Source organism: Natrix helvetica, assembly GCF_964273705.1.
Source record: "Natrix helvetica genome assembly, chromosome: 6".
Classification (NCBI taxonomy): domain Eukaryota; kingdom Metazoa; phylum Chordata; class Lepidosauria; order Squamata; family Natricidae; genus Natrix; species Natrix helvetica.
Genome location: NC_138553.1, coordinates 73,891,894 through 73,919,147, shown reverse-complemented (window position 1 = coordinate 73,919,147; position 27,254 = coordinate 73,891,894). Strand labels below are relative to the sequence as shown.

Below are 27,254 nucleotides of genomic sequence, written 5' to 3'. Positions count from 1 at the left end.
AAACTTTGCCTGGTAATGACATTTTTGTTCTCAAGTAACAAATAAAATATGTTAGATCAGGGTTGTCAAATTCCGAGCCCGTTGACCAGAGCACTGGCCACGCCCATGCCGTTTAGCGAAGGGGAGGTGAGAAGTCCCAATACGTCATGTGACGCCATGACGATGTGAGTTTGACACCCCTGCGTTAGATGGAAAAGGTGATACCTTGATTTAGGTTGTTTTTTTTTTAATGATCTCCAAGAAATCTTTTTTTTAATGCTGTGCACAGTGTGTCCCTCCTCCTCCTCCTCCTCCTCCTCCTCCTCCTCCTCCTCCTCCTCCTCCTCCTCCTCCTCCTCCTCCTCCTCACATGCATTTATTCAAAAAGAAAGACCAACCCACAACTTGCTGCTGCATCTTCTCTTAGCAAACTCACCAAGAAGCAGCAGCAGCTGGTTGGTCTTTTTGCTTTGATTTGAGCTGCTGATTCTGTTCTACAGAGGAATTATTGAGTCTGTCATCTGCACCTCCATAACTGTCTGGATTGGCTCTGCAACCAAACAAGACACACACAAACCTCAACGGGTAATTAGAACTGCAGAAAAAGCAATTGTTACCAACCTTCCTTCCATTGAGGACCTGTATACTCCACGAGTCAAAAAGAGGGCTGTGAAATTATCTACAGACCCCTCACAGCCTGGACATAAATTGTTTCAACTTCTACCCTGTTTCCCTGAAAATAAGACCTTCCCGGGTTAATAAGCCCAATCGGGCTTTTGAGCATATGCACTAAAATAAACCCTCACCTGAAAATAAGACCTCCACGAAAATATTGCAGCAAGCAGCAGCCATGGGGTGACCGCGCTTGCCGCCTCCTGCACCTCAAAAATAATAAGACCTCCCCAAAAATAAGGCCAATGCTTATTTCTGGGGGTCAAAAGAAAATAAGACCTTGTCTTTATTTTCGGGGAAACATGGTACCCTCAAAACAATGCTACAGAGCACTGCACACCAAAACAACTAGACACAAGAAAAGTTGTCTTATTTTCTTTTGACCCCCGAAATAAACACTTGGCCTTATTTTGGGGAAGGTGTTATTATTTTTGACGTGCAGGAGGCAAGTGTCACCACATAGCTGCTGCAGTGTTGCAATATTTCTGGGGTGGGCTTATTTTGGGGGGAGGGCTTATTTTAGCACATGTGCTTAAAAGCCAGATTGGGTTTATTATCCGGGGAGGTCTTATTTTTGGGGAAACAGGGTATGATTTCATTGCTTCTTAGTGACCTATGACTATCACTAAACGTTGTATCTTATGGTTCTTGATGAATGTATTCTATTTTATTTTTCTTTATGTACACTGAAAGCATCTGTACTAAAGACAAATTCCTTGTGTGTCCAATCACACTTGGCCAATAAATGATTCTATTCTATGCTAGGCTAGGCTATTATTCTATTCTATTCTATTCTATTCTATTCTGTTCTGTTCTATTCTTCTTTCACTCTGTTTTCAGAGAGCAAGCCGTTTTACTCTGCTGAGTGACTCATTGCCACAGTCTTCAGGTTTCCCCTGGAAACTGAGATTTCATCATCCATGACTGGAATGATGGCATCAAAGCCTTGTTCTGAAGGCCAGAGAAAAGATTACATTATCTTTGACCAAATCAAAGATAAAACACACAAAATGTTTTTTTTCCAGTTTTTAATTGAAGTTAATCCTTCATACATAATTATACTTCAATAAAAATATATTTGGGATATCACCCCGTGACACTTGAATTTAGCTGCTCCTTTTGGACCAGCACCGCCAAAGGCCACCGATATTACAGGAATCTTATTCCCGCTCCAAACTGAACTCCATCACATATTCTGGAAAAGCAAAGGAAAAAAAAGGGTTAGGAATGATATCCTCTTTTCCCCAATAAATTCAAAACATATAAATGGCTGTGCGTGTGCCAGCATAACTCTGGAACACCTTAAGCAATTTCAACCAAACTTGGTACACAGATGCCCTCCAAAGAGCCACAGTTCTTAACCTAGGTGGCAACTCACAGCAGACATATTTGTGACCACAGGAAAATCCTATTTTCTAGCCATATGGTCAAAAAAAGTCTGCAAAAAGAACCTGTGGTGTTTGCCTTCCCTGGATTTCTAAATGGATGCACATGACTTACTCTCTGGAAACAAATATTATTAGGAGTGTAAGACACTCCTAACACTCCTCAGGGTGTGTGTTCTGTTATGATGCAGCCTGTTGTGCCTTAAAATGGCTTCTACTGTACAGCGCATTAGAGTTGCCATGGTAATGGCTTCACGGTACTCCACAAGGGGGCTCCCTCCGGTAAGGGGGAAAATCTAACATTAGAAATTACGTTTGGTCCGGATATTTTCCCCCTATAAATAAATACTGGGGCAACACCGGGTAATCACCTAGTTTCCAATAATAACAAAACAAAAAAAAATTTTCTAAGACAGTTCAAAACTCCAGGAAAAATAACAAAACAAAAGGGCTTAATTGTGAAGTCAATTTTAATACCGTTGGGTATATGGGTTTATTTTATGAGCAGAAACACTGCTCTAATGTATCAAAGGAGTCCATTTATTATTGTTTCCTGAAGGCAACTTTGTGTCTGAAAATGGTTTGGAACGCACAAAACACATCAGGTTGTGATCCTGAATGGCTCATTCTTTTACTTTTAAGAATGAGGGAATGCTCTTTATAATCACCCCAAAAGAACCAATTCGATATATCTCCTATATAAGCCTGCGGACTTAGTAATCTAAACAGATCATGATAATGATAGGTTCAGTGCTATACTTTCTGCGGCAAGTTAAGGAGCATTTCTCTCTGCTACAGCACACTTTCTCCTCTCGAAATTCTGATTTTAGGTCAAACGGAAAAGGACAACACCAAACAAAAATCTAAATCCTTTTAGCCCAGGGCAGGGGTTAGCTACCTGCGGCTCCGGAGCCGCACATGGCTGTTTCATTCCTCTGCTGCGGTTCCCTATTGCCAGTCGGCATCACAATTTTAAGAGGAGCTTCCGGTTGGGGGGAAGGGGAGGACGCGCCAGGAGACTCTATGGCAAGGGGCGGGTTTTCTGGTGAGCTCCACAATTGATAGGGCTTTCAGTTAGAAAACAGGTAGAGGAAAAAGCTTGCCACGTTATGAGGAGACTCTATGGTGGGGGGAAACCAGACTTCCGGTCGGCTCCAGAATTAGGCTTCCGGTGAGGATCTTTGTGGCTCCTTGAATGTTTAAGGTTGCCAACCCCTGGCCCAGGTACACAAAACATTTCGAATTAGAAACACACTCTTTGAAGTTGTAAGCAGATGTTTTGACCATTCCAGAAATGTTTGCACCCAGGTGTTTTCTACTTGAAGTGGGATTATTGTCTTGAAGCATGACGGGGCTTTGGGGTTATGGTCTTAGCTGTAGCTACTGAACATAAACAAACCAACGTACCTGTCTCCACTTTGTACTCCCATCGGGATGCAGTAGTTGAGTTCTAATCGTGCAATGTTGCCAAGCCTCAGGACTATGCCAGCCCCATAAGACCACCGGATGCACTCGGCCAGTTTTTGAAGGTGAGCCCTTGGTCCTTCACCTGAGAAGGAAGGTGGGAAGACGAGCAGCAGACATTGGCACAACCGATGCAGCTTACAGAGCCTGCAGTAGCTCCCCGCATCGCTGCATTTTGCACCACAGAAGCCTCTGAGCATTCTTCAAGGCCAGCCCCTGGCACAGCGCATTGCAGTAGTCTAGTCCTTACCATAATTAAGGTTGCAGAGATTGCCAGCGTTGAGGAAAAAGTGCATCCGAAAGAGATCTCCAAAACCGCCTTGACCTGGCCGAAAGGGAAGAGGGCTGTAGAGATGCAAACCCCCAGCCCAGTAAGCCTCTCCTCCAAGGTAATCACCTAAAATCGCAGAAAATATTTGCCAAATTACAAATTCAAGAGACATTTTTCAAAGCAGAGTCTTCTTCAACTGAAAGAAAAAATTCACAGTTACTCTGCAGGTATTTCTCGCACAACAAATGCAGTGAACTGTTTCAGGCAGAGTGATAAATCTTAGCAAACAGCAGCAACCCAATTATAGCCAATGGAGAATATACTAAATTTGCTAGATAGGAAGCTGTAAAAAAAAAAAACCAAAACAGCAACAGAAGCCGTACTGAGTACTGTTTGTCAGCCAGTTACAAATGCATCTGGTGGTGATGCTGCCTATCCCACACTTTTCTAGCTTACCAAGAAGTAGTTTGTGGTCTACTTTGTCAAATGCCTTACCGAAATCTGAGTAGACCATGTCCAGAGCATTTCGCTGGTCTGCTAATTTAATCACTTTGTCAAAGAATGAAATAAGGTTGAATATATTTAGATAGAAATTAAATCTCCCATCTAAAGTAAATTACAAGATTCTGATACAGACGTAACTAGGATGAAAGTGACTTATGTCCAGTGCATTCCGTGCCAAGTAATTTTGCAACTGACACACCAACCAACGCTGTGTAAAAGCCACCTTAGTCACAGTGTCCGCTTGCTCTGTAAGCAGAACTTGGGGTGGGAACCCCAATTGTGATTGTGCTCTTGGGAGGGCACAACAGCGCCTCCATCTTCTTTCAATGAGATCCTGTTTGCCTATATCCCTATCCTGGTAAGACTCCAGACCGTGGTTTCCATTCCTTCTGCCAACAAGCCAGGATGGAGGTTTATAGTTTACAAGTTGCTCAATTGTTAAGCAACCTTTCAACAAGAATTGCTTGATCGCTAACACAAATGCAAAATAACTGGTTAAAGAAACGCATACCTTCGCTTTGAGGCCCAATACTGTACATGCTGAATCCACGTACACTTGTGGGCCCACCAAGATAAAATCTAAAGGAAAAGTGGAGAGAGAAAATAAAAATTCAAGAAAGGGAAGGTCTCTATCTATATTATAAACCACTAAGCGATTAATTGCAACTTGAACATTTTACAGTGTAATATGCTTTAATGTATTCTTAGATACCAGTCCCTGTGATTCTGAGATATTTCTCCCCACTGTATATTTGCAGCAAAATACTACAATAAACCCAGGGCCCTACCTTAAAGAGAGGGAATCTTTCTGATTAACAACTGAAATTGAATGAGTATATTAATGCTACGACTAATAAAAAATAGTAGTGATGTCTACAAGCAACAGCATGGTGAAGTAGCAACAATAGTGCATTAGAAGATCCGCAAGGAATACTGTTTGCCTATCAGCAAGAACTGGTGGGACCATAAAATAGAGCAAGTAATAGAAAACGAAAAAAGTCCTCTGGGACTTTAGAATTCAAACAGACGGGCACCTGCCACATTACATCCCAGACAAAACAACTGTCAATAAGAAAGACAAAAAAGTCTGGATAGTGGATGTGGCAGTACCTGGAGACAGCGGAATACAAGAGAAAGTACCCAAACTCCAAAAACATGACTATTCTGTTAAGTGTTGCAGAAATTGAGTATTGTTGTGGCCCACCGGTGGCCAGCAGAGCTGGCAGCAGAGTCGGATAGTGAGGAGGTTGGGGAGGAACATGGGCCAGTCCTGGTGGGCTGAGCAAAACTCAGACGAGGGCTCTGCATCAGAGGCAGACAGGAAGCTAGACAGCAGTGAGGCAGAGGAACAGCTGGAGTCTGTTCCCAGTGTGCGCATGCGCAGAGCTGCCAGAAGACAAGAGCCAACTAAGAAAGCAGGATCGACTTGGGAGCAAAGCCATGCCTTGGAGGTGATTGACCCCTCCCACAGGAAACAAAAGAGGAACGAATGGGGAGGGGGCTTTTGCAGGAAACGATTCCTTCCTTCGGTCGTTTCAAGAGTGGAAAGTTCTCTTTGTGACTGTAAGAGACTCTGTGCCAAGTGTTGCCTTGCCCTGCATTTGGAAACTACTTATCTGGCAGCTGTACAAGCGAGCTAAGGTTCGTGTTGATAAATATTCCTCTGGAAGACTCTTTGCCAAGCCTTGCTGACTGTGAATGAAAGGAATTCACAGTCGTGTAAATAAAAGAGGTTTTGCCAGGACCAAGACTCTGCTTTGTGCTTTTTAAGGAAGGCTAGGTCAGAACAAGTATATCTGGCTATGGCAAAAGAAAGCAAAGGTAATACCAATAGTAATAGGCACTATTTGATGCAATCCCAAAGCAACTGGAACACCATCTGAATACTACTGTAATTGGCAAATCATCCTCCGTCAATTGCAAAAGGCAGCTTTACTTAGAACAGCTTACATCCTGCAACGATACCTTTAACACCACAAACATCCATCTTATTCCAGATCCTTGGGAAGAACTCCATAGGTAGACAAAAATGTCAAACTGAGTATGAAAACCTTGCTGAGTGGGCGATGAAACATATTAATGCAATAATGCTATCAGTGCTAAGAAAGTTGGATCAGTCAATCACCAAATGTAAAATTATCTAGGGCCCTGCACAGGACATTATTCAGAATTTCAGAGTTAATTCAGTGAAACATTCCTCTGTTAAAATAAAGCAAATGTATTTCATATTTTATGAATGGCAACAACTTTTATAATCCGATTATTGCAGATTAACTGGATTCCTGGAACAAGTCCATCTACGTATTTTATTAAGACAAACTGTTTTTTAAACCTTTGACTGGCAAAAATGTAACAGAAACTTCATATTCTTCTGTACAGTAGAAAAAACTCCATTAAGACTACTAGTTATGATCCATTGCTAAACCATTATATGCTCAGGATAAACTACTTTAATCCATTATAAGTAGTTCTCAACATACAATCATAATGCAACTTGGAATTCCCATCACAAATCATGACAGTGGTAAGTGAGCGGTACTAATTTAATGGCTGGGCATCATCCATGGTTTCAGTCTCAGGAACTTCCAAATTGAATTCTGGGAGTTGAAGCCCACACATCTGAAATTCGCTGAAGCTGAAGAACACGGATTTAGGTACTGCTGACCAATAGCAAACTCCTACATTACACTAAACGGAGGAATACGATCTGTGGACCTCAACTGGAAGGGCGTATGAAATATGTGAAGGGAATTTTACAAAGTGTGCTGCCTGTAATGAAGGGAGAATAAATCTAACCCAAAGCACGCCAATCAACCTGTTCTTACGGAGGCTTCCCAAGAGCATGAAGCAAACTCCTGGTCCCGAAAAAAAAAAACTTTTATTCATTTACTGTGAATTCTGCTCATTCACATCCAGCGAAGTTTTTCAAGGGAGGATTTACAGTCACAGACCTTATCTGGCTTGGAAAGCTGACAGGCCGATATCTGCAGAACTTGGCAAGGAGTCTCGGAGAGTCACGAACCAATTAAGCGAACTAATTGTCTCCTGCAAACTCCACTCCCCTTTGGCTCCTCTTTTATTTCCTCTGGGAGGGGCCATTCATCCTCTACCTGTGGCCTTATTACTCCCAAGTTGACCCCTGTTCTTTAGCTGATCCCTTCGTCTGGCAACTCTGCGCATGTGCACACTGGGAACAGGCTCCCAGTGTCTATCTGCCTCACTGATGTGACTCTGAAGGCAGTTGATAGCTGGCATACGGCCCTGGCCCCCTCTCTGCCTCCGACACAGAGCTCTCATCAGAGCCTTCCCCAGACTCCAGGACTGGCCCATGTTCCTCCCCAACCTCCTCACTGTCCGAATCTGCTGCCAGCTCCTCTGGCCGCTGGCGGGCCCCAACACAGCCCTACATACCTGTCTGCAATACTTGATGGTTTGTCTCCGATGGGAAGCAACATTCCACCCCAAAAAGAAGCTGAGAGAACCTTCAGAAAAACAGAAATCTCTTCAATGGAAGCAGTTTATTCAGAATGTATAAAAAAATAAAACATTTGATCAAACTGACTTGTTTGAGCACGCGCATACACACACACTTTTCTTAATAAAACGTTTTCATTGCAGAAAAGCATTTTCAGTGCATTTCAAAGAATGGAGCCAAGATGAAACATCTTCACCTGTACTCTCCAAATGTCAACCCTGGAGGATCTTTTTTTTTTCTTGAATTCTTCAGGGTTGACACATTCAATGCTGTGGGGAAACTGGGAGGGGGGGATTGCATGGAGTATGGGAGATATATAGTCATAATAACATTCCTTTCTCAGAGAGTCAAGGACATCCTGCCCTGAACCTGTAGTGGCGTGACTGGGAGGCATCTCCAGTTGGGACGGTTCCTGATTGGACCATGTGATGGACATGTGGGTGCTGGGCAGGGACTTGGATTTTCACTTGGGTGGAGAAAACCTAAAAGCTTTCAGATTTGGGTTTTCCCAGATGTGCCCATAGGACACCTCTAATAAAATGGAACTTTGAGGAAACTCGAGCCTCGGAGTCTTCTTTTGTTGGGGGGGTGGGGGGGGGGTGTTACTTGGAACCTTGACATCAAAAGCCAGATCCTCCTAGGGAGATGGAGGCAGGATAAAAAGCTGGAGGTCACTGTTGGCCACTTTCAAAAGTCAGTCAAAACAGAAGCATACATCATTTCCTTGGCCATCCTGTACACAGCCACTTTGAATTGGTTTCAAATAGTTTCTCAACTTCATGGAATTATCCAAGCTTCATCCCATGCAAACGTTGTAGTTATCTCCAAACTTCCACCACGATATTACCAAATACTTCTGAAACTGATTTAGGTTTCAGAAGAGTTTGTTCTGTGTCAAGGAGTGGCTGCTGTCCAAGAACCAATGACTGAAATCTCTCCTACCTCACACTGACTCATGACTTCCCCAAAATAATAACATCTCTATGGTTCCCCCACCTTTGAAAAAAAGCTTGTCGGCGTAAGCCAATGTCTTAAATGTAGCAGCTTTAAGATGAATGGACTTCAACTCCCAGAGTCAACTCGCTTTCTGGCTGGTGAATTTTGGGACTTGAACTCCACCCATCTTAAAGCTGCCAAAATTGAGAAATGGTGACATAAGCAAGGAACTGATTTTACACTGACCTGTTCATTCAGTGCTATACATTATGCAATTCAATATTTTTTAAAAATAGAAATAAAAATTCTAAAATATGCTATGTTATGACTGTCAGCTGCCACTTCAATGCTTGCTTGTGCTTCCTTACTATTCAGGGACGGACTATTCCCTACGATTCAGGGTTGGAGGGAAAGCAAAGGGGAAAACGAAAGTAAATGCTCTATTTCTTCGAGACGCTGCTTCAAGGTCACCAGGCATGCCACCTACATCCTATGCTTGACCATTGTGAAAACATCCTGCCTGAATCTGACAGGGGACGGACAATGGAAGGGTAACTAGAGGAGAAAAAAGGTTTAAGGGATTTTGGCGAGTGATTCACAGTTCTGGCTAGATGCATTACTGTAATACACTTGCCTTCTAAAAAAAAATACACCTTTCCCAACAAAAAATGGAGCCAAGGATCATTTCTATTTAGGAATGTAAGTGGCAGCAGGTCTGACAATGACATTCCAAACAGATGATGAAGGAAAAGTCATTTCCTGCCAGGAACAATGTGTGAAAGGCTGAAGTGGAAGTCTTACCGAATCCCATAAGAGGCGCTTGTTTAACTGAAGTTCAAAATCCTCCTTCAGAAAGCTCACATCGCCACCAGTATATCCAGCAAGCTCCTGGGAAAAAAAAGGAGAGGTTGATGGAGGGGGAATTCAGAGACAATAAACTGGGTGCCTAATACTCTAGATTTTAAACTAACAAATTAAGTGCTGCTATAAATGAAAAGGACATTGTTGCAAAAACTGCTCAACTGTGCCAAGCGACATGATTGATGTCGAGGGGAGAATCCATGCTGCATACCTTGCATCGCAGATAGTATGCAGAGTATGATAGAATCATACAGCTGAAGGTACTTTAGAGGCCACTTAGTCCAGGAGTCAGCAAACTGCGGCTCTGGAGCCACATGTGGCTCTCTCCTCCCTCTGCTGTGGCTCCGTCACCGGTCGGCGCCACAATTTTGAGAGGAGCTTCCGGGGGGGGGGGGAGGAGAGAGAAGCACAGTGCGCCAGGAGAAGACTCTATGGCAAGGGGAGGGTTTTCCAGTCAGCTCCACAATTGATAGGGCTTTCGGTTATGCCAGATAGAGGAAAAAGTATGCTGCGCTAGGAGGAGACTCTATGGTGGGGGAACTGAACTTCCGGTCAGCTCCAGAATTGAACGGGGGCTTCCGGTTAGGACCTTTGTGGCTCCTGGTGTTTTCTTTTCTGTGGGAAGCGGATCCAAATGGCTCTTTAGGTTTGCCGACCCCTGACCTAGCCCAATCTTCTTTCAGTGTAGCATTTCTATCATCCAGCCTCTTTTTGAAGACTGCCAGAGAAAGAGAACTCACCACATTGCGTGAGGCCTATTCCAACATCTGCCTATCATAGTCAGGAAGTTCCTCCTGATGTCTAGCCTGAACTTCCTTTATTGGCGTTCTAATGGGTTGTGATCCTGTCCTTTCTTCCTCAATGCGACAACTCTTCCGAGTTATCAGAAGGCTTAATACATTTCAGTGTTTTTATTCCACTGGCTTTCCCCGTTGGTGGAACAACCCTCTCCCCAACACTGACAGAGTTAGCGACTAGAACATAAACTGACAGTAAACCTCACTCCTTATTAGCACTGATGATGTTTAATATGTTTAATATCATATTTAAATATGAGCCAGCCGTGTGCAGCAGCTGCCAAAAAAGCCAACACAGTTCTAGGCTGCCTAAACAGAGGGATAGAATCAAGATTAACACGTGAAGGGTTAATACCACTTTACAATGCCTTGGTAAGGCCACACTTGGAATACTGCATTCAGTTTTGGTCACCACGACGTAGAAAAGATGTGGAGACTCTAGAAAGAGTGCAGAGAAGAGCAACAAAGATGATCAGGGGACTGGAGACTAAAACATATGAAGAACGGTTGCAGGAACTGGGTATGCCTAGTTTAATAGAAAGAAGGACTAGGGGAGACATGATAGCAATGTTCCAATATCTCAGGGGTTGCCACAAAGAAGAGGGAGTCAAGCTATTCTTCAGGGCACCTGAGGGCAGAACAAGAAGCAATGGGTGGAAACTAATCAAGGAGAGAAGCAACTTAGAACTGAGGAGAAATTTCCTGACAGTTAGAACAGTTAATCAGTGGAACAGAAGTTGCCTCCAGAAGTTGTGAATGCCCCAACACTGGAAGTCTTTAAGAAGATGTTGGATAGCCATTTGTCTGAAACGGTATAGGGTTTCTTGCCTAGGCAGGGGGTTGGACTAGAAGACCTCCCAAGGTCCCTTCCAACTCTGCTATTGTATTGTATTCATGTTACCTAGTTTGGGAATGAAAGGTCTGCAAGAACGTTTGAGCATCACAGTCTAAAAAGAGCACTGACAGACTGGAGTTCAGAGAAGGGGCTAGAAACCAAGCCTTCTAGGAATGGTTGAAGGATGTGGATATGTTTAGCCTTCAAAACAAGAAACCCAAAGGGAAATGTATTAAGCCTTCAGATAACTTGAAATGTATTAAGCCTTCATTTCAACCCTGAGCTACAAATATTCTCCTTTATTTGTACAGGACACAGAACAAAATTACGTCCTGTGATCTAAGCTCTTTCTTCTTTTAATGCACCACAAGATAACATTGGCCTTTTTAGCCACTGCACTACAGTGCTGGCTTGGGTTTAATTTGTGGTTGATACGGATTCACCATTGCCCTTTTTCACAGACTATTGCCAGATCTGTGTAGTGGTAAAGCATCGGGCTAGAAACTGGGAGACCGTGAGTTCTAGTTCCCACCTGAGGCACAAGCCAACTTGGGTGACTTTGGGTCAATCACTTTATTTCAGCTCTAGGAAGAGGCAATGGCAAACTGCTTTTGAGACCTTGGTAAGAATATTGCAGGGCTTTTTCCAGCAATTGCCAGGAGTCAATACTGACTTGACGGGATCAAAAAAAAAAAAAACCCAACCCTTGTCAGATTCGATCTCTCCATTCGCTATTTGGATTATCCACGTTTTTTACCCAAATGCATTATTTTTCTCCATATTACAATGGAACTTAGTTAATTCAGTATCAATACCTGATTTATCTTCAGCAAAGCTCCTCGCTTAGGCAAGATTGAAGAGTTTCGAGAATCAATTACCATGGCATGCTACAAACAAGAGACAAAATAGGAACTTTGATAAGACAGCATTAAAGGCTAACCTTGTGGGTTGAGAAAACAGTCTTTGGAATCTATTATTCTTTGTTTCAATGTTAGAGAGCTTCAGAAGGAAAAAAAAAACAAAGAGAGATTCTCTGGCAGTTTGAAACTAAATGCCTCCATAATTCTGCAGAACTAGTAGATTTGGATTCTCCTTAAGAATGGGCGACATTCATCTTTTTTTAAATGATGTTTATCTATACATTTGTTTTCTTCTTTAAAATACACAAGTGCTTAATAAACAGTGCATTGTCTAGATCCATGATGGCGAATCAATGGCACACATGCCAAAGGTGGCAAGCAGGGCACTCTCTGTGGGCAGGGCAGTGGTTGCCCCAGCCTAACCCCACCGCGCATGCGCGCACAGCTCCCAACAGCCAGCTGGTCTTCGGGACATTGCTGCACATGTGGGGCGGGGTAAATGTGGGGGATACGCATGCGGGAGGCATGCACAGGGGGTGCTCACATTGCATTATGGGGCCTTGTGCAGTGCCCATGCGCCCTATTTTGGCTTCCAGGCTGGTGCAGGAGGCCTTCCAGGCCCAAAATGGGGCACCTGCACCAACCTGGAAGCCAAAAATGGGAGAAGGGGCGGAGCATATGCATGGGGGGGAGCAGGGAGGGGTCATGCATGTATGCACGGGGGCGGTCGTGTGTCCCTGTGCGGGAGTTGTGCACGCATTGCATTATGGGTGTGGGCGCGTGCATGTGCTGTCGGCAGGCGACAAACAGAAGGTTAACCATCACTGATCTAGATATATTTGTTTATACTGAGTATTTATAAACTAGTAATAAAAATACCCCGTTTCCCCGGAAATATGACTTACCCTGAAAGTAAGTCCTAGCTTGATTTTTATACGTGTGCCCAATATAAGCCCTGCCCCAAAATAAGTCCTAATTAAGATCCTGCCCTCTCCAGAGTGCATGGGCAAAAATTAAGGTAGGGTAGGGATGGGGGGGGTGGAGCTGCCCTACTACTTACCTTCAGGCTTCTCACACCCCAACACCTGCCTTGCTGGCCCATTTCTTCTGCAGCTGGCAAGGCTTTCCTGAGGCCACTGTAGCTGATAATAAAACTCCAGATCGATCCAGAGCTCTGTGATCGGCTGCAGAGGCCTTCAGGAAAGCCTTGCCAGCTGCAGAAGAAGAAATCCCTGAAGGTCTCTGACAATGAAAAGGAGGCTGGGGGTGATGAGCACAAGTGAGGTTAGTCAGTGGTTGATAGCCCCTGAAAATAAGACCTGGTGCTTTTTTGGTGGCAAATAAATAAATAAATAAGACAGGGTCTTACTTTCGGGGAAACGCGGTAATAATTATAATAACATCCATAGTTAAAATACCAATGGGCAACATTCATCTTATTAATCTTTTTTTCAGCACTAAAATGTTCATCTCATTTACTATACTAAACAGGCATCGCTTGGCAAACTGTGTTACTTTAAAAGCCCGCATTCAATTTTTTTAAAAAATCTTACGGATACGGAAGACTTGAGGGAGTGTCCACTTTCTTCTCGGACAGAAAATGAGGCCGTTCTCGCAAGGCAGCCCAGTTCTCTCCAGACGGTCTCCCATTTCAGGGTGTGGTTGGTTTTCCAGATAGGAAACTTGGAAAGAAAGAAAGAAAATGCAAACTTTGGAAGAGGAAAAATGCTACAGGTTTTCTCCATCTTCCATTTATTTGCTTGTGGGACTAATGTGGAGAAGATTGAATTCATATAATGAAACATGCATTGACATACGCGAAGTGGAATGTGTCATCAAAAATCAGCAAAATTATAAAACGTTACACAGCGGCAAAACATTTACTGGTCATGTTTGCATAATCTACAGCACAGGTAGTCCTCAACTTACAACAGCTCATTGAGTGACGGTTCAAAGTTAGAACGGCACTGAAAAAAGTGACTATTTTTTGTACTTACCACCTTTACAGCATCCCCTTGGTCATGTGATACACAATTTGGATGCTCATATTTATGACGGTGGCAGTGTCCCGGGGTCACGTGATCACCTTTTGCGACCGTCTGACAAGCAAAGTCAATGGGGAAGCCATATTCGTTTAACAACCGTATTACTAACTTAACAACTGCAGTGGTTCACTTAACAAACTTGGCAAGAAAGGTCGTAAAATGGGGCAAACTTCACTCAACTAATGTCTCACTGAGCAACAGAAATTTTGGGCTCAACTGTGGTCATAAGTTGAGGACTACCTGTTTATCAGTGTTTCTCAACCTTTGCAACTTTAAGCCGTGTGGACTTTAACGCCCAGAATTCTGAAGATCTAGCGCAGGGGTGTCCAAACCTGGGAACTTTAAGACTTGTGGACTGGCTGGGGAATTCTGGGAGTTGAAGTCTACAAGTCTTGAAGTTCCCAAGTTTGGACACCCCTGATCTAGCACAACCAATAAAATGCAGAAGATGCTGCTAATGTTTTGTTTTTAAATCTGAAACCAAAGACACTATAATTTCATAAAAGTCTGGGAACAAGGTCCAACTGGATGACCAATCTCTACGTTGGGTGGAAGATGGCTCAGATGAGATGGACTACTAGATACTGTGAGTGTCAGGCCTGTAGTTATGTTCTTTTTAGGATCTTTGGCCTGCCACACTTTTTATTAATTTCCTATATTGTTTCATTAGTGTAGTAGTTGGGAGGGGGGAATAGAAAGGAGTAGGATTGTGGAATGTATTGTTGTCATTCTTTTATAGAAGCCAAGGTCATCTTTTGTCTCCGCACCTCGACACCTGACCGGAAGCAGAGGGGTGTAGATGCCAGCGTGGAAGATGATGATTGGAACATGTGATGGATTATGGGTGTGGGGATAAGATCATGAACTTTCAACTGGGCGGAATTCCAGGAAGAAAATCAGAGTTGGGATTCCACAGACGTGCTAACATGCCTGTATGATTAAATTGGAACTTTTAAGGATGATTCTGCCTTGGTCTCTGATTGATTTCATGCATGGTATTTAGAACGCTGACATTGAGATTATCTCAGCCTCCTGCTGTCAGCGTTGCCAATATAGCCATGGGATGAACTTCATTTGGGAAAAGCAGGTATCAGTCATGTCTAGCAGCTCTCCCTGAAATGAGGGGCAAGATGTTGAGATACAAGCCATACCTTGCTTAATGTCAAGAAGCTGTGCAGGTACAAAAAATGACCAACGCCTAACCCATCCCAGTTTGTTGCAACACAGCAGGTAAACAATGCAGTGACCCAGGAACAGGAAAGCTTGTCTGCCAGCTGTCTGAAAGATTCTTTGCCATCTGCTTAAAAGCTCACTGAAAAAGAACTTGATGTGGGACATGCAGAAGACAGGGCAGTCACCAGAGAAGCACTGATGTTAGGGCTGTGCAGCACCAAATTGGTGCTTCAGAGCCCATTGGGAACACAAATATAGCATCTGCCTTCCACTCCTTAAAAAGGCTGCACCTTTTCCCAGGGCGAGAATCTCAGGAAAAGTAGCTGCTGCCTCAAACAATGGCAGACAGATGTTTGTTTTGCTAACTCTACACCACTTTTCTGAAATGGAGTCCAAAATCACTGTGCCATCCCAGTTATTCACCATCCTTCACTAACTGATAGACAACATGGCTCTATTTTACCTACATTGACTTCGGTTGATATTCCTCTGTCGGTTTCACGTAGGGAACTCCAAGGAAATTGTCCAGTTACTTTGTACACATTGAAGGAAATGCTAGAAACAAACAAGATAAACAAAAATTAAAAAAAAAACCTGCAACAAAATCCCAACATAGACTCGAGAAGGACAGAACACTTCTGAACTCCATTTATCTCTATGGAGGATTTGACCCTAAAGAACAAAATGTATCATTGCACTGAGAGTTGCAATTTTTTTTTGGTACTTTTAAGGTTAGGGTTACAAGAAAAAATCTTATAGATTAAAAAAAAGTAGCCAACAATTTAATGCTTAGTAATCTTTGGCATCTCGTGAAATATTAAGAGCTCAGATATTTGTATTCATTTTAATCTGGGGCACAAATATTTGAAGACTGTGCCAGTGCAATAAAAATCAAGCTCGTATTAGCAAAAGGAATGTTTTTCCATCATGGAAGAAACAGGAAGTTTATAAGACAGGATGTCAGCAACAGAACTTGTGCTAAGATTGTGAGAGAGGAAATCCAACGCATCTGGAAGATACCAGGAAGGTAATATAACAGCCTTTACCCCCACCAACAGATTCTTCCCTGTCTATAATCTGTTTATTGCTCAAATCTATGATAGTGATTAGATAGGATCCAGACTGCAAACAAAGAAAATAAGAAAACAACCACTCATAGAATGCAGAATGCAGGCTCAAATTATCTTGCCAGATTTTATTATCATAATGGCATGACATTGGTCTTCATTAACAATAAGGAAGAGCAGCTATATAATTCTACATCCTTTTGTTCCTTTCCAAGTTCACTAATGTCGGAAAACAACTTCATTCAAAATAAGTTACAAAATAATCTCGACATAGGAACTTAAAATAGAGAAAATTAATCCCACACGGCAGATGTATAACTGTTGGAAGGAAAACTCCCTTGGCCGAAGCTAAATATTTAAGAGAGAATTCTGAGCTTGATTTTCAGAAAGACGGGCATGTATTCACGGGTTTCTACATATAACTGGGCACCACCATCTTCTACCCATGCCTATACTGGAGAATTAAGAGCAATCAGATTGTTTCCTCAGTGTCTGGTGCCAATGTGCGAAGAAGTGAATAGTAAGAAAATGTGAGATGTCAAATATTAGAAATAGCCGCCTTCCACTCCCCAATCCCCTTCGGACTACAATTCTCCTCAAGAAAAGAATGGCAGGTAACAATTTTTATACAGGTGTATAGTACTTCAGTTCTCGTCCATTATTCCATGTCCTTGAAAACCAAAAGCAGAAATAGGTTTATTGGTTCAAAAACAGCATGATTTTTTCTCTCTAAGGTATCTTTTGGGTATAAAAAAAAGTTAAAATCTTGCTGAAGATTTCTGCTAAAATATTATCTCTGGTTTCTTCCTCTCCTCTCAAGCAGCAGAGTGCTGTTTGAGTAATACTTTAGCATCTTTAAAGAGCCATGTGCATCCCCTTTTCCTTTCTTATTAATTAGGGGTCCCAAACCCCTGGACCGTGAAGCGGCACCAGTCTGTTCCCACCAGGAACTGGGCTGTACAAGTGAGCGAAGCTCCATCCACGCATGCTTGGGATGCAGGCAGCACAGAAACCCCCCCCTCCCCACATCTGCAGAAAACCCACCCTCTATGGTCCCTGGCACCCAAAAGCTTGGTGCCCGCTGTTATAAAATTTGAAATTACAACTGCCAAAACATCTTAGGGAGATATTTACGCGAGTGAGATTCGAACAGCTTGACACAATGGTCAGATATGGGAGATTCCATTCTATACCCCACAGTGAGCATCTCTGCATTTGCAGAACGACAGAGGTAGAAGACCTGCCTCACATCCTATTGGATTGTTGCTTGTATAAGGGGGTGAGAGGCTGTTACCTTGGTCCATATACCAAACGAAGGACCCATTGGGATCCCCACATCAAAACAACTTACTTTATGCGCAGCCAGAACCTGAAAATAACATTTAACACAGCACGGTACTTAAAACAAAGTGGTTCGGTTGAGAACTGCATACGTAGGACTGATTGGGGTAGATTGTAAGGGTGACACCGAAATATAAATAATGAGAATGCAAGGGATGATGCTGTAGACTGCCCACTAAGCAAACTACCGGGAAAGCTGAAACCAACTGTCCTTTTATTACATGAAAGAGAAGGGAAAAAAACAGGCTCGGAGTTGGTACAATCTGGGGGAAAAGTTATCCATGATCATACAGTAATTGACTCTGAAGAAAAGTCTTACAAAAACCTAAAGAGCAGCCCATTTACGTTTACTTGGAAATAAACCATCTTGATCGAATGGGAACTTTAGAGACTCTAAAATGTGTGCCCATAGCATTCACGTACTTTAAAAGTCTTACTTTCTTTCAAAGTGACCAGGCTGTGGTTTGAAGACGGAGAGACCGTATGACGTTTCCTTGGTGCCGTAGGAGAACTGGAATGTCACCTTCTCGGCACGCCCCAAAATATTAGGCAGTTTGAGTCCAAGGACCTGTAGAACACGATAGATGGTAAGCTGGCCTGTGGCTCATACAGACACGCTCTTTGCCATTAGCTTCTCTATCAGCTTTTTAAAATTTCCATTCTCCTTGCAATCTTGAAAAGCCAAGTCTTCAGCTCTTAACCTTAAAAGGTAAATGCAAAGGTTCTCCTCGCATATATATGCTAGTCGTTCCCGACTCTAGGGGGCGGTGCTCATCTCTGTTTCAAAGCCAAAGAGCCAGTGCTGTCTGAAGCCGCCTCCGTGATCACGTGGCCAGCATGACTAAACGCCAAAGGCGCACGGAACACTGTTACCTTCGCACCAAAGGTAGTTCCTATTTTTCTACTTGCATTTTTTACGTGCTTTCAAACTGCTAGGTTGGCAGAAGCTGGGACAAGTAACTAGGGATTCGAACCGCTGAACTGCCGAACTTCTGATCGACATATTAACCACTGAGCCACCGCATCCCTTCTTAACACTAATCGATCTATATTTTGTTATGATCAACAAGAAAAGTAGCTATCTTCCTTCCAGACAAAAAAAGAAACCACTTCTTGTTCTCTAAATCTAAAATAAAGGTGAAGGTTTCCCCCTTTTCAGGCATGTTCAACTCTAGGGAGTGGTTCTCATCTCTGTTTCTTACTTTACTCTAAGGTGGACTAATCTAAAAGCGTAGAACTCATATTCCTAAGTAATTACAGAATACAATATAATACAATACAATAGCACAGTTGAAAGGGACCTTGGAGGTCTTCTAGTCCAACCCCCTGCTTAAGCAGGAAACCCTATACCGTTTCAGTCAAATGGCTAGCCAAGATCTTCTTAAAGACTTCCAGTGTTGGGGCATTCACAACTTCTGGAGGCAAGCTGTTCCACTGATTAATTGTTCTAACTTTCAGGAAGTTTCTCCTCAGTTCTAAGTTGCTTCTCTCCTTGATTAGTTTCCACCCACTGCTTCTTGTTCTACCCTCAGGTGCTTTGGAGAATAGTTTGACTCCCTCTTCTTTGTGGCAACCCCTGAGATATTGGAACAATGGTATCATGTCTCCCCTAGTCCTTCTTTCTATTAAACTAGACATACCCAGTTCCTGCAACCGTTCTTCATATGTTTTGGTCTCCAGTCCCCTAATCATCTTTGTTGCTCTTCTCTGCACTCTTTCTAGAGTCTCCACATCTTTTCTACATCGTGGCGACCAGAACTGAACGCAGGATTCCAAGTGTGGCCTTACCAAGGCATTATAAAGTGGTATTAACACTTCACGTGATCTTGATTCTATCCCGCTGTTTACGCAGCCTAGAACTGTGTTGGCTTTTTTGGCAGCTGCTGCACACGGCTGTCTCCTATTTCAATGGTTGTCCACTAGGACTCCAAGATCCCTTTCACAGTTACTACTATTGAGCAAGGTACCACCTATACCAGCGATGGCGAAACTTTTTTGGGTCGCGTGCCATAAGTTGGGGGAGCGCAGGGGGGTCGTGTGCAAGGGTGCCGTACCCATAATGCAATGTGCGACCCCCGAGTGACCATGCGCGCACTACAGGCACGACCCCCCCCCATTTTGCATGCTTTTTTCGCCCTCCCCAGGCTCCAGAGGCTTTATAGGAGCATGGGGAAGGTGAAAACAGCCTCCCCTGCCCCCCGGAAGCCCTCCGGAGGCTTCAGGGACCTTCAAGAGGCTTCCCTGAAGCCTCCGGAGCGTTCAAAACGACCCTCCGAGCAAACAGGAAGTCAGTTCCCGAACTTCCGGTTTACCCATAGGGCCGTTTTTTTGCGCTCCGGAGGCTTCAGGGAAGCTCATGAAGCCTCCGGAGGGCAGGGGAGGCTCTTTTCGCCTTCCCCAAGCTCCTATAAAGCCTCTGGAGCCTGGGGAGGGCGAACTTAGCTGGCCAGCGCACTCATGCGTGCTGGCCAGCTGACAGGGCAGCACCTCGCGTACCCTGACAAATGACTCCACATGCCACCTATGGCAGGCGTGCCATAGGTTCGCCATCACTGACCTATACTGTAAGCAGCACCAATGGGCCGTGTACAATTGGAAGACTATTTCAATCGTGTTTCTATTTAGATGGCCCAGCTATCGTGTTTCAGAGCTGACACTTGGCAAAAAAACCAATGATGCAAGACCTACCATGCTTCCTTCGTTGTTGCCAACCATGGTGTTGTAACTTCCAGTTAGTCTTCTCAGTTCTGTTACATCAAAGGTGACGTCTAACCCATTTGGGAGAGCATTATCACCTAAACACACAAACACACACACACAGGTGCATTTATTCGTCAAGCCAACAGGGCGGAGCCCCCTGGCCGAAAAGTTATGCACACTTATGAACAGTAAGATAGATTCAGATTGAGTTACACAGAATTTTTGAGCATCAAAACTGGGCAAACTAGGTGTGATTTGCTTACCGGTGATACCACAGGCTTGGCGCGCGAGCTGGGGTAGTGGTTACAGGGCCAGACTGGCACCCAGGAGAACCAGGCTGAAGTTACCTTCATTTCAATTGGGAAAGCGAAGGACTTCCAGATGCCTGACCCCTTCCATCCCCAGCTCTAGTCCTGTACTAGCTGGGAGCTGAGGGCAGAAAACTCCACGGGCCATACCCAATTTCCCACTCTAACATAGGCAGTCTGATTCCAAGTACAATGTCAGGATAGGGAGCACAATTCTTTTTTTGGGCAATTTAAGTGTATATTGAAAAATTAAACCACCCGACGACTTCTGTAATAAACGGACCACAAGTCCCAAGATCAAAAATGTTGGATGTGCTACTGATCCACCTCTCATAACTGTTTTGTCTTTTTTGTAACTCTTTTTGTCTACCAGAATCTTTCAAATCTCTCCATGCAGGGAGCAGCACAACAGCCCATAGCTTCAAATGATTTGATTTTGATTTGATTTGATTTGATTTCAACTGATGAGAAGAGAGCCAAAGGTGCTTTTTCAAGAGGCACCTGGACTTCCTGGTTTTTCTTGGGAGACATTTCGCTTCTCATCCAAGAAGCTTCTTCAGCTAATCAAGGAGAGAAGCAGCTTGAAAGTAAGGAGAAATTTCCCTAACAGTGAGAACAATTAACCAGTGGAAAGGCTCGCCTACGGAAATTGTGGGGGTTGGACTAGAAGACCTCCAAGGTCCCTTCCAACTCTGTTATTCTGTTATTATTACCTTGACATGTATCGATCAGTACATCGACTTGTCTGAATATTCCTAGGCGGAGGAGCTTTTCACGAGCTTCATGTGATTTCCTCATCACCTTCAAAATATAAAAGTCATAATCAAATTATTACAAATATTTCCAATACCAACATGATAAATCAACACCCATTCCTTTGGTGCCAATTAATACAACTAACTCAAAGAGCTGTGCATTGGTCATTAAAAAATTGAATTTTCTAAGTACTGTACTTGAACCGTTACAAAATTAGATTTTAATTCCTTTGGATTACATATTATGTGCTTATCCTTTCATTAAAAAAAAATTAACCAACTCCCCAGAGATACTTTACTGTCTTGAAAATCAATTCCTTTTCTCAGATATGAGCACAGGTACCTATTTGAGTAATTTACTGATCCAGATTTCAAGATCAGATGCAGAATTTCTACTGCCTTTGGAGGGGTATGAAAAGATCACAGCAATATGGAAAAGCTACACAAAGAAACTGCCATTAACTATGGAATGTTCATATAATTTAATGAAAATATGCAACACTGAAGCCTAAAATGCCTGTGGCAGCTCATTTCATACTCACATCAGAGGGCTGAGTTTGTGATAATTCATACTGAAAAGCCCTGCATATTAATATGTCACAAGTAACCCCTGAAATTCGTAAATCTGTATCCATAAAAAAAAAAAATCAGTGTCTTTCCACCATCCCAAATTGATACTCAAAACCTGCTTCCAAAATACTAAAAACGTTTTAGTAAAGTTTTGCAAGATTATTTGGGCACACAAGTTGAGCAATCATATTTCTAAATGTCTATGGAATTAAACAAAGATGCTAATATAACATAGTTGTTGAGATTTTTGGATAGCGTGTTAAGGGATTTTAGCACTCACATCAATCAGGTTTTTAGCTTTGAAAACTTCACCGATTTCATACATGATAATATCATCTTTAGTTCTTCCAAGTCCCTCAAAGTGTATGTGCTGAACAACCACCTAAAAAAACAAAGTAACAAGCATTAAATAATGGGCAAATATTAGAAATTGCATTAGTAGATATAATGATTCCATCAGCATAAAGATTTTGTCACAGATTTTGTGAAAAATGTTCAATATTAAGCAGATCCTCTACCACCTAAAAGTTGGGAGCATATAGACCAAGGGTGTCAAACTCACATCATCACAGCGCATCTCGTGACGTATCCGGACTTCCCCCCCCCTTCGCTAAACCAGGACTAGGCGTGGCCAGCACATGACGCATCCGGCTAGCGGGCTGGGAATTTTACAGCCCTGATCTAAACTAAGCAATTTTTGGCGAGAAGACCAATACTTTTAATTCCTCCAAGTTCTTCAAAACTGAAGCCCAGGATTTTATTCTAATAAGTCAGATCAAACAAATGCCTCCCCTAAACAAACTCATTAAATACATCCTCTTAGTTTTCCTTGGATGTTTCCCAAAGGAGGTAATTGTATCCTTCTGTTTAAGTTTTTTTTTACTTTTTTTGTTAAAAAAAATACTTAACTACATTTGCCCACCTGAATTTATGCAAGGTGTCACATAAAAAGACAAGTTTATTTCTAAATATGTCAGGCACAGTTGTTCCAAAGATGTATCATTTGTAACATCTTTTTTAATTGCATAACAGTACAGTACTCTATATTGGTGGTCCCTAACCTTTTTGGTACCAGGGACCAATTGGATGGAAGAATATTTTTCCACAAACTGGGTGGGGGGAGGTGGAGTTCACAGTGGAGTTTGCACCCCTAGGAGAATCTTAATGCCTGATGAACTGAAGTGGAGCTGAGGCAGTAATTCCAACGCTGGGGAGCAGTTGCAAATACAGATGAAGCTTCATTCGCTTACTCGCTGCTCACCACAGCTGTGCAGCCCAGTTTCTAACAGGACGTGGGCCGGGTGTTGGAGACCCCTGCTCTACATAGTCAAGGGGAAGGCAAGAAATCCTTATACTTACATCTTTATTTTCAAGAATTTCTTGTTTGGCTTCTGGTTCAACCTCCACAAGCTCTGCTTCTTCACCGACACCACCAAAATCAGGACCACTCGTGGGAAGAGGCTCCAAACTCTGAAAATGCAGATTCAGTAGTTTATAATCGATCAGATAAACTACTAGATTATTAGATGATCTGTTTCTTCACCTACGCACCACCTACACAATATCTACAGACCCCTCACATCCTGGATATAAATTGTTTCAACTTCTACCCTCAAAATGACGCTGTGGGGCACTGCACACCAGAACAACTAGACACAAGGACAGTTTTCCCCCGAATGCCATCTCTCTGCTAAACTAATTCCCACAACACTGTCAAATAATTTATTAAGACTGTATTACTATTATTCTTCTCTTCCTTCCTAGTATCGATCTCTTCCCACTTATGACTAATAATAATAATAATAATAATAATAATAATAATAATAATAATAATAATAATAATAAATATTTATTTCTTAGCCGCACCCTCTCCCGAAGGACTCGGGGCGGCGTACAACGAAACATATGAAATAAATATGTGGACAAAACAAACATATAACAGAGACATATACCGAGACATACACAAGGAGGAGGTCGGCTGACAAATAAAACAATTAAAATACAGTATTTAAAAACCCCTAGATAATTAAATAAAATATAATTAAAATACCCAATAAAAACCCGTCAGGAGCGATATGGTTAAATCAAAGTTAAGCCAGGCCAGCTGCTTGGAATAGGTGGAATAGGAATAGGACTATATAGGAATAGGTGGAATAGGAATAGGACTATAAGCATGTTGCTTGTATCTTTACAATTTCTATTGTTTTTGTTTCCTAATACGATTTGATAGCTTATTAGTAACCTTGACTATCAAGTGTTGTATCTTTTTATTCTTGGTGAATGTATTTTATTCTCCTTATGTACCCTGAGAGCTTATGCACCAAGGACAAATTCCTTGTGTGCCCAATCACACTTGGCAATAAAGAATTCTATTCTACTCTACTCTACCCTATCCTACCCTACCCCTCTACTCTATTCTACTTCCCAAAACAAGTGTATGTTTTAATTAGGAACCATCACTATCCCTTTACACTGGAAACAAAAGTAAGTGAGGTAATGTTGTATTCATGCAATACAGGTGTGCATCACTAAATATTAGCAATTGGGGTGTCTACAGATAAGCCCTGGGTTACACCATGAAGGGCAGTAAGTCATCGCTTGGGGCATCAAAGTATCTTCCCCTAGCTGTCATCTCCTTACTTCCTTCATTGCCACAATCAACTTTAGTTTTCAGCATTTATTGAGTCTTAACGTCTTGCCTTTTTCAATTGTGACAATTTTAAAATGAATGGACTTCAACTTCCAGAATACCTCAGCCAGCATGGATGGGAAATATTTGCCCACCAGGTCTGGATAAACTTAATGGCCCCACCAGAATCCACAGTGAGTAACCCATGAACATGCAGGTAGTCCCCGACCTACGACCGCAATGGAGCCCAACGTTTCTGTTGTTAAGTGAGATTTGTTAAGAGTTTGGCCCCATTTTACGACCTTCCTTGCCACAGCTGTTAAGTGAATCCCGGCAGTTGATAAGTTAGTAACCCGATTGTTAAGTGAATCCGGCTTCCGCATTGACTTTGCTCGTCAGGAGGCCGCAAAAGGCGATCATGCGACACAGCGACGGTCGTAAGTATGAACCAGTTGCCAAGCCTCTGAATTTTGACCACATAAACATTAGGGATGCTTCAAAGGTTATAACTATGGAAAATGACCGTAAACCATTTTTATCAGTGCCATTGTAACTTTGAACGGTCACTAAATGAACTGTTGTAAGCCGAGGACTACCTGTATTGGGCCCACCATAATCTTCAGTGGGTAACCCACAAACTGGTATTGAATGCCAATCTCAGAAAGCTTCTCTTAGTGGGACCAGCCAAGAATAAAATCATTTTCTCTATAGCCGGATAGCATCTTTTTGTTATCTAATCAATACATGGGGGACAGCATAGGAACGCGCACACACAAACACACACACACACACACACACACACACACACACACACGAGCATTGACTAAAATGACAGCCAATCTGAGGAGGAATGAAGGCAGATAGGTTAGAAGCCAGGAAACTCAGTTTTGGGGCTGGTCCTGCCACGCAAGGTCGTCGTTGCAGGAGAAACGAGGGCAGGGAGGACAAGGCGCTCTGCTTAGGCTGCCCAAAATACAGGCAGTCCTCGACTTACGACTACAACCCAGCCCAACATCTCTGTTGTCAAGTGAGACACTTGCTAAGTGAGCTTTGCCTCGCTTTACGACCTCCCTTGCCGCAGCTGTTCAGGGAATCACAGCGGTTGCTAAGTTAGTAAGCCAGTTGTTCAGTGAATCTGGCTTCCCTGTTGACTTTGCTTGTCGGAAGGTCGCAAAAAGGGGATCAGGGGACCACAGCAACGGTCGTAAGTCTGAGTCAGTGGCCAAGCCTCTGAGTTTCGATCGCCGGACCGTGAGGACACTGCCAAAGGATGGGAAAAAAACGGTCCCAAGTCACTTTTTTTCAGTGTCGCTGTGAACGGTCACTAAACGAGCTGCCGTAAGTCGAGGACTGCCTATAAAGACGCCTGTAAATCCAACGACGAATGCCATCAATGGACCCAAATGCCATATTGGGTGTGGGGTGTCTTTTTCCACTTTATTTAAAACAGGAAAGGACTGAACTGCAACCCAATTATCTCCCACTAACATGGGAAAGGGGGGTCACCCGAGGTCAATCCGATGCCTCCCACCGTCTCCGGAGCAGCCTAAGCGTAGAGGCCCTCTGCACACGCCCAGAGGACCACCGTCGGACCCCCAATGCCCCCCCCTCCCGCCAAGGTCAGCCGGGCGAGCTCCCTACCCGCGCGTGCACCGTCCCCATGGCCTCCGCCTCGAAAGCGCGCCGCTACGCCTCCCGCGCATGCGCAGCGGTCGCCTCCTTCCTCCTCGACACCGCCTCTTTCTCCTCCTCTTCCGGAAGCTCCCAGGAGAAGATCCGCTTCTGATTGGCCCGGAGAAAGGAAAGGGCGGAAAGGGGGGAAAGGGGATCGCTTCCCTCGGCCCGGCGTGGGACTTTAGAGATAGAAATGATAGCAAGACCTCCCCTCCCCTCCATGCCAACACTTCCGGCCGTTCTTTTCCAGCTGTTTAGTGGCTAAACCGCGAGATGGCCGAGGAGCCGCTGGAGGGCAGCAAAGGCATGCCGAAGACAAACCCTCCGCTGCCCTCTGGCGGAAGGCTGTAGTGCTGCCTTTCCTCCCGTATCTCAAAGCGATCCGTAGCCAGTTTTCCATTTGCTCCTAGGCCAGCAACCCTGACGGGTAGGCCAGGCAGTGAGAGCAGAAGTTCCTGGTCGCCTCTGCTACCATTACTCCACGGGATATTGTTCTCCTCGGAAGCATCACTCTCTCCTCTTCTGGACTCCGCACCTTTATACACAGGACAGGAAGGAACTAAGTCAGGGGTGTCCAAACTTGGGAACTTTAAGGCTTGTGGACTTCAACTCCCAGATTTCCCCAGCCACCCACAACTTTAAGACATGTGGAGTTCAACTCCCAGAATTCCCCAGCCAGCCATAGCTTTAAGACTTGTGGACTTCAACTCCCAGAATTCCCCAGCCAACCACAACTTTAAGACTTGTGGACTTCAACTCCCAGAATTCCCCAGCCAGCCATAGCTTTAAGACGTGTGAACTTCAACTTCCAGAATTCCCCAACCACTCATAACGTTAAGATGTGTGGACTTCAACTCCCAGAATTCCCCAGCCAACCATAACTTTAAGACTTGTGAACTTCAACTCCCAGAATGCTGGCTGGGGAATTCTGGAAGTTGAAGTCCACACGTCTT

The 27,254-nt window shown here is 43.5% G+C and overlaps 1 protein-coding gene across 1 annotated transcript; it reads right to left on the bottom strand.

Moving 5' to 3' along the window:
• Positions 1–1,664: 1,664 nt before the first annotated feature.
• Positions 1,665–26,376, bottom strand: SAMM50 (SAMM50 sorting and assembly machinery component). Its single transcript, XM_081957485.1, has 15 exons — positions 26,269–26,376; positions 23,358–23,468; positions 22,279–22,380; positions 21,387–21,474; positions 20,354–20,460; positions 18,103–18,233; positions 15,725–15,812; positions 13,593–13,721; positions 11,995–12,066; positions 9,488–9,574; positions 7,687–7,757; positions 4,787–4,854; positions 3,751–3,897; positions 3,444–3,585; positions 1,665–1,846 (listed from the first exon to the last, which is right to left on the bottom strand). The coding sequence occupies exons 1-15, from the start codon at positions 26,287–26,289 to the stop codon at positions 1,801–1,803; spliced, it is 1,410 nt and encodes a 469-aa protein (XP_081813611.1). The 5' UTR covers positions 26,290–26,376; the 3' UTR covers positions 1,665–1,800.
• Between the last annotated feature and the right edge of the window lie 878 nt (positions 26,377–27,254).

Excerpts from the sequence above, each read along its gene's own strand:
- SAMM50 (XM_081957485.1), bottom strand. The coding sequence starts at position 26,289 with ATGGGGACGGTGCACGCGCGG. Across the intron at positions 23,469-26,268 it reads TGGGGACGGTGCACGCGCGG|AGTTTGGAGCCTCTTCCCAC; the intron begins GTAGGGAGCTCG and ends CTGCATTTTCAG. Across the intron at positions 20,461-21,386 it reads ACTGATCGATACATGTCAAG|GTGATAATGCTCTCCCAAAT; the intron begins GTAATAATAACA and ends TTGTGTGTTTAG.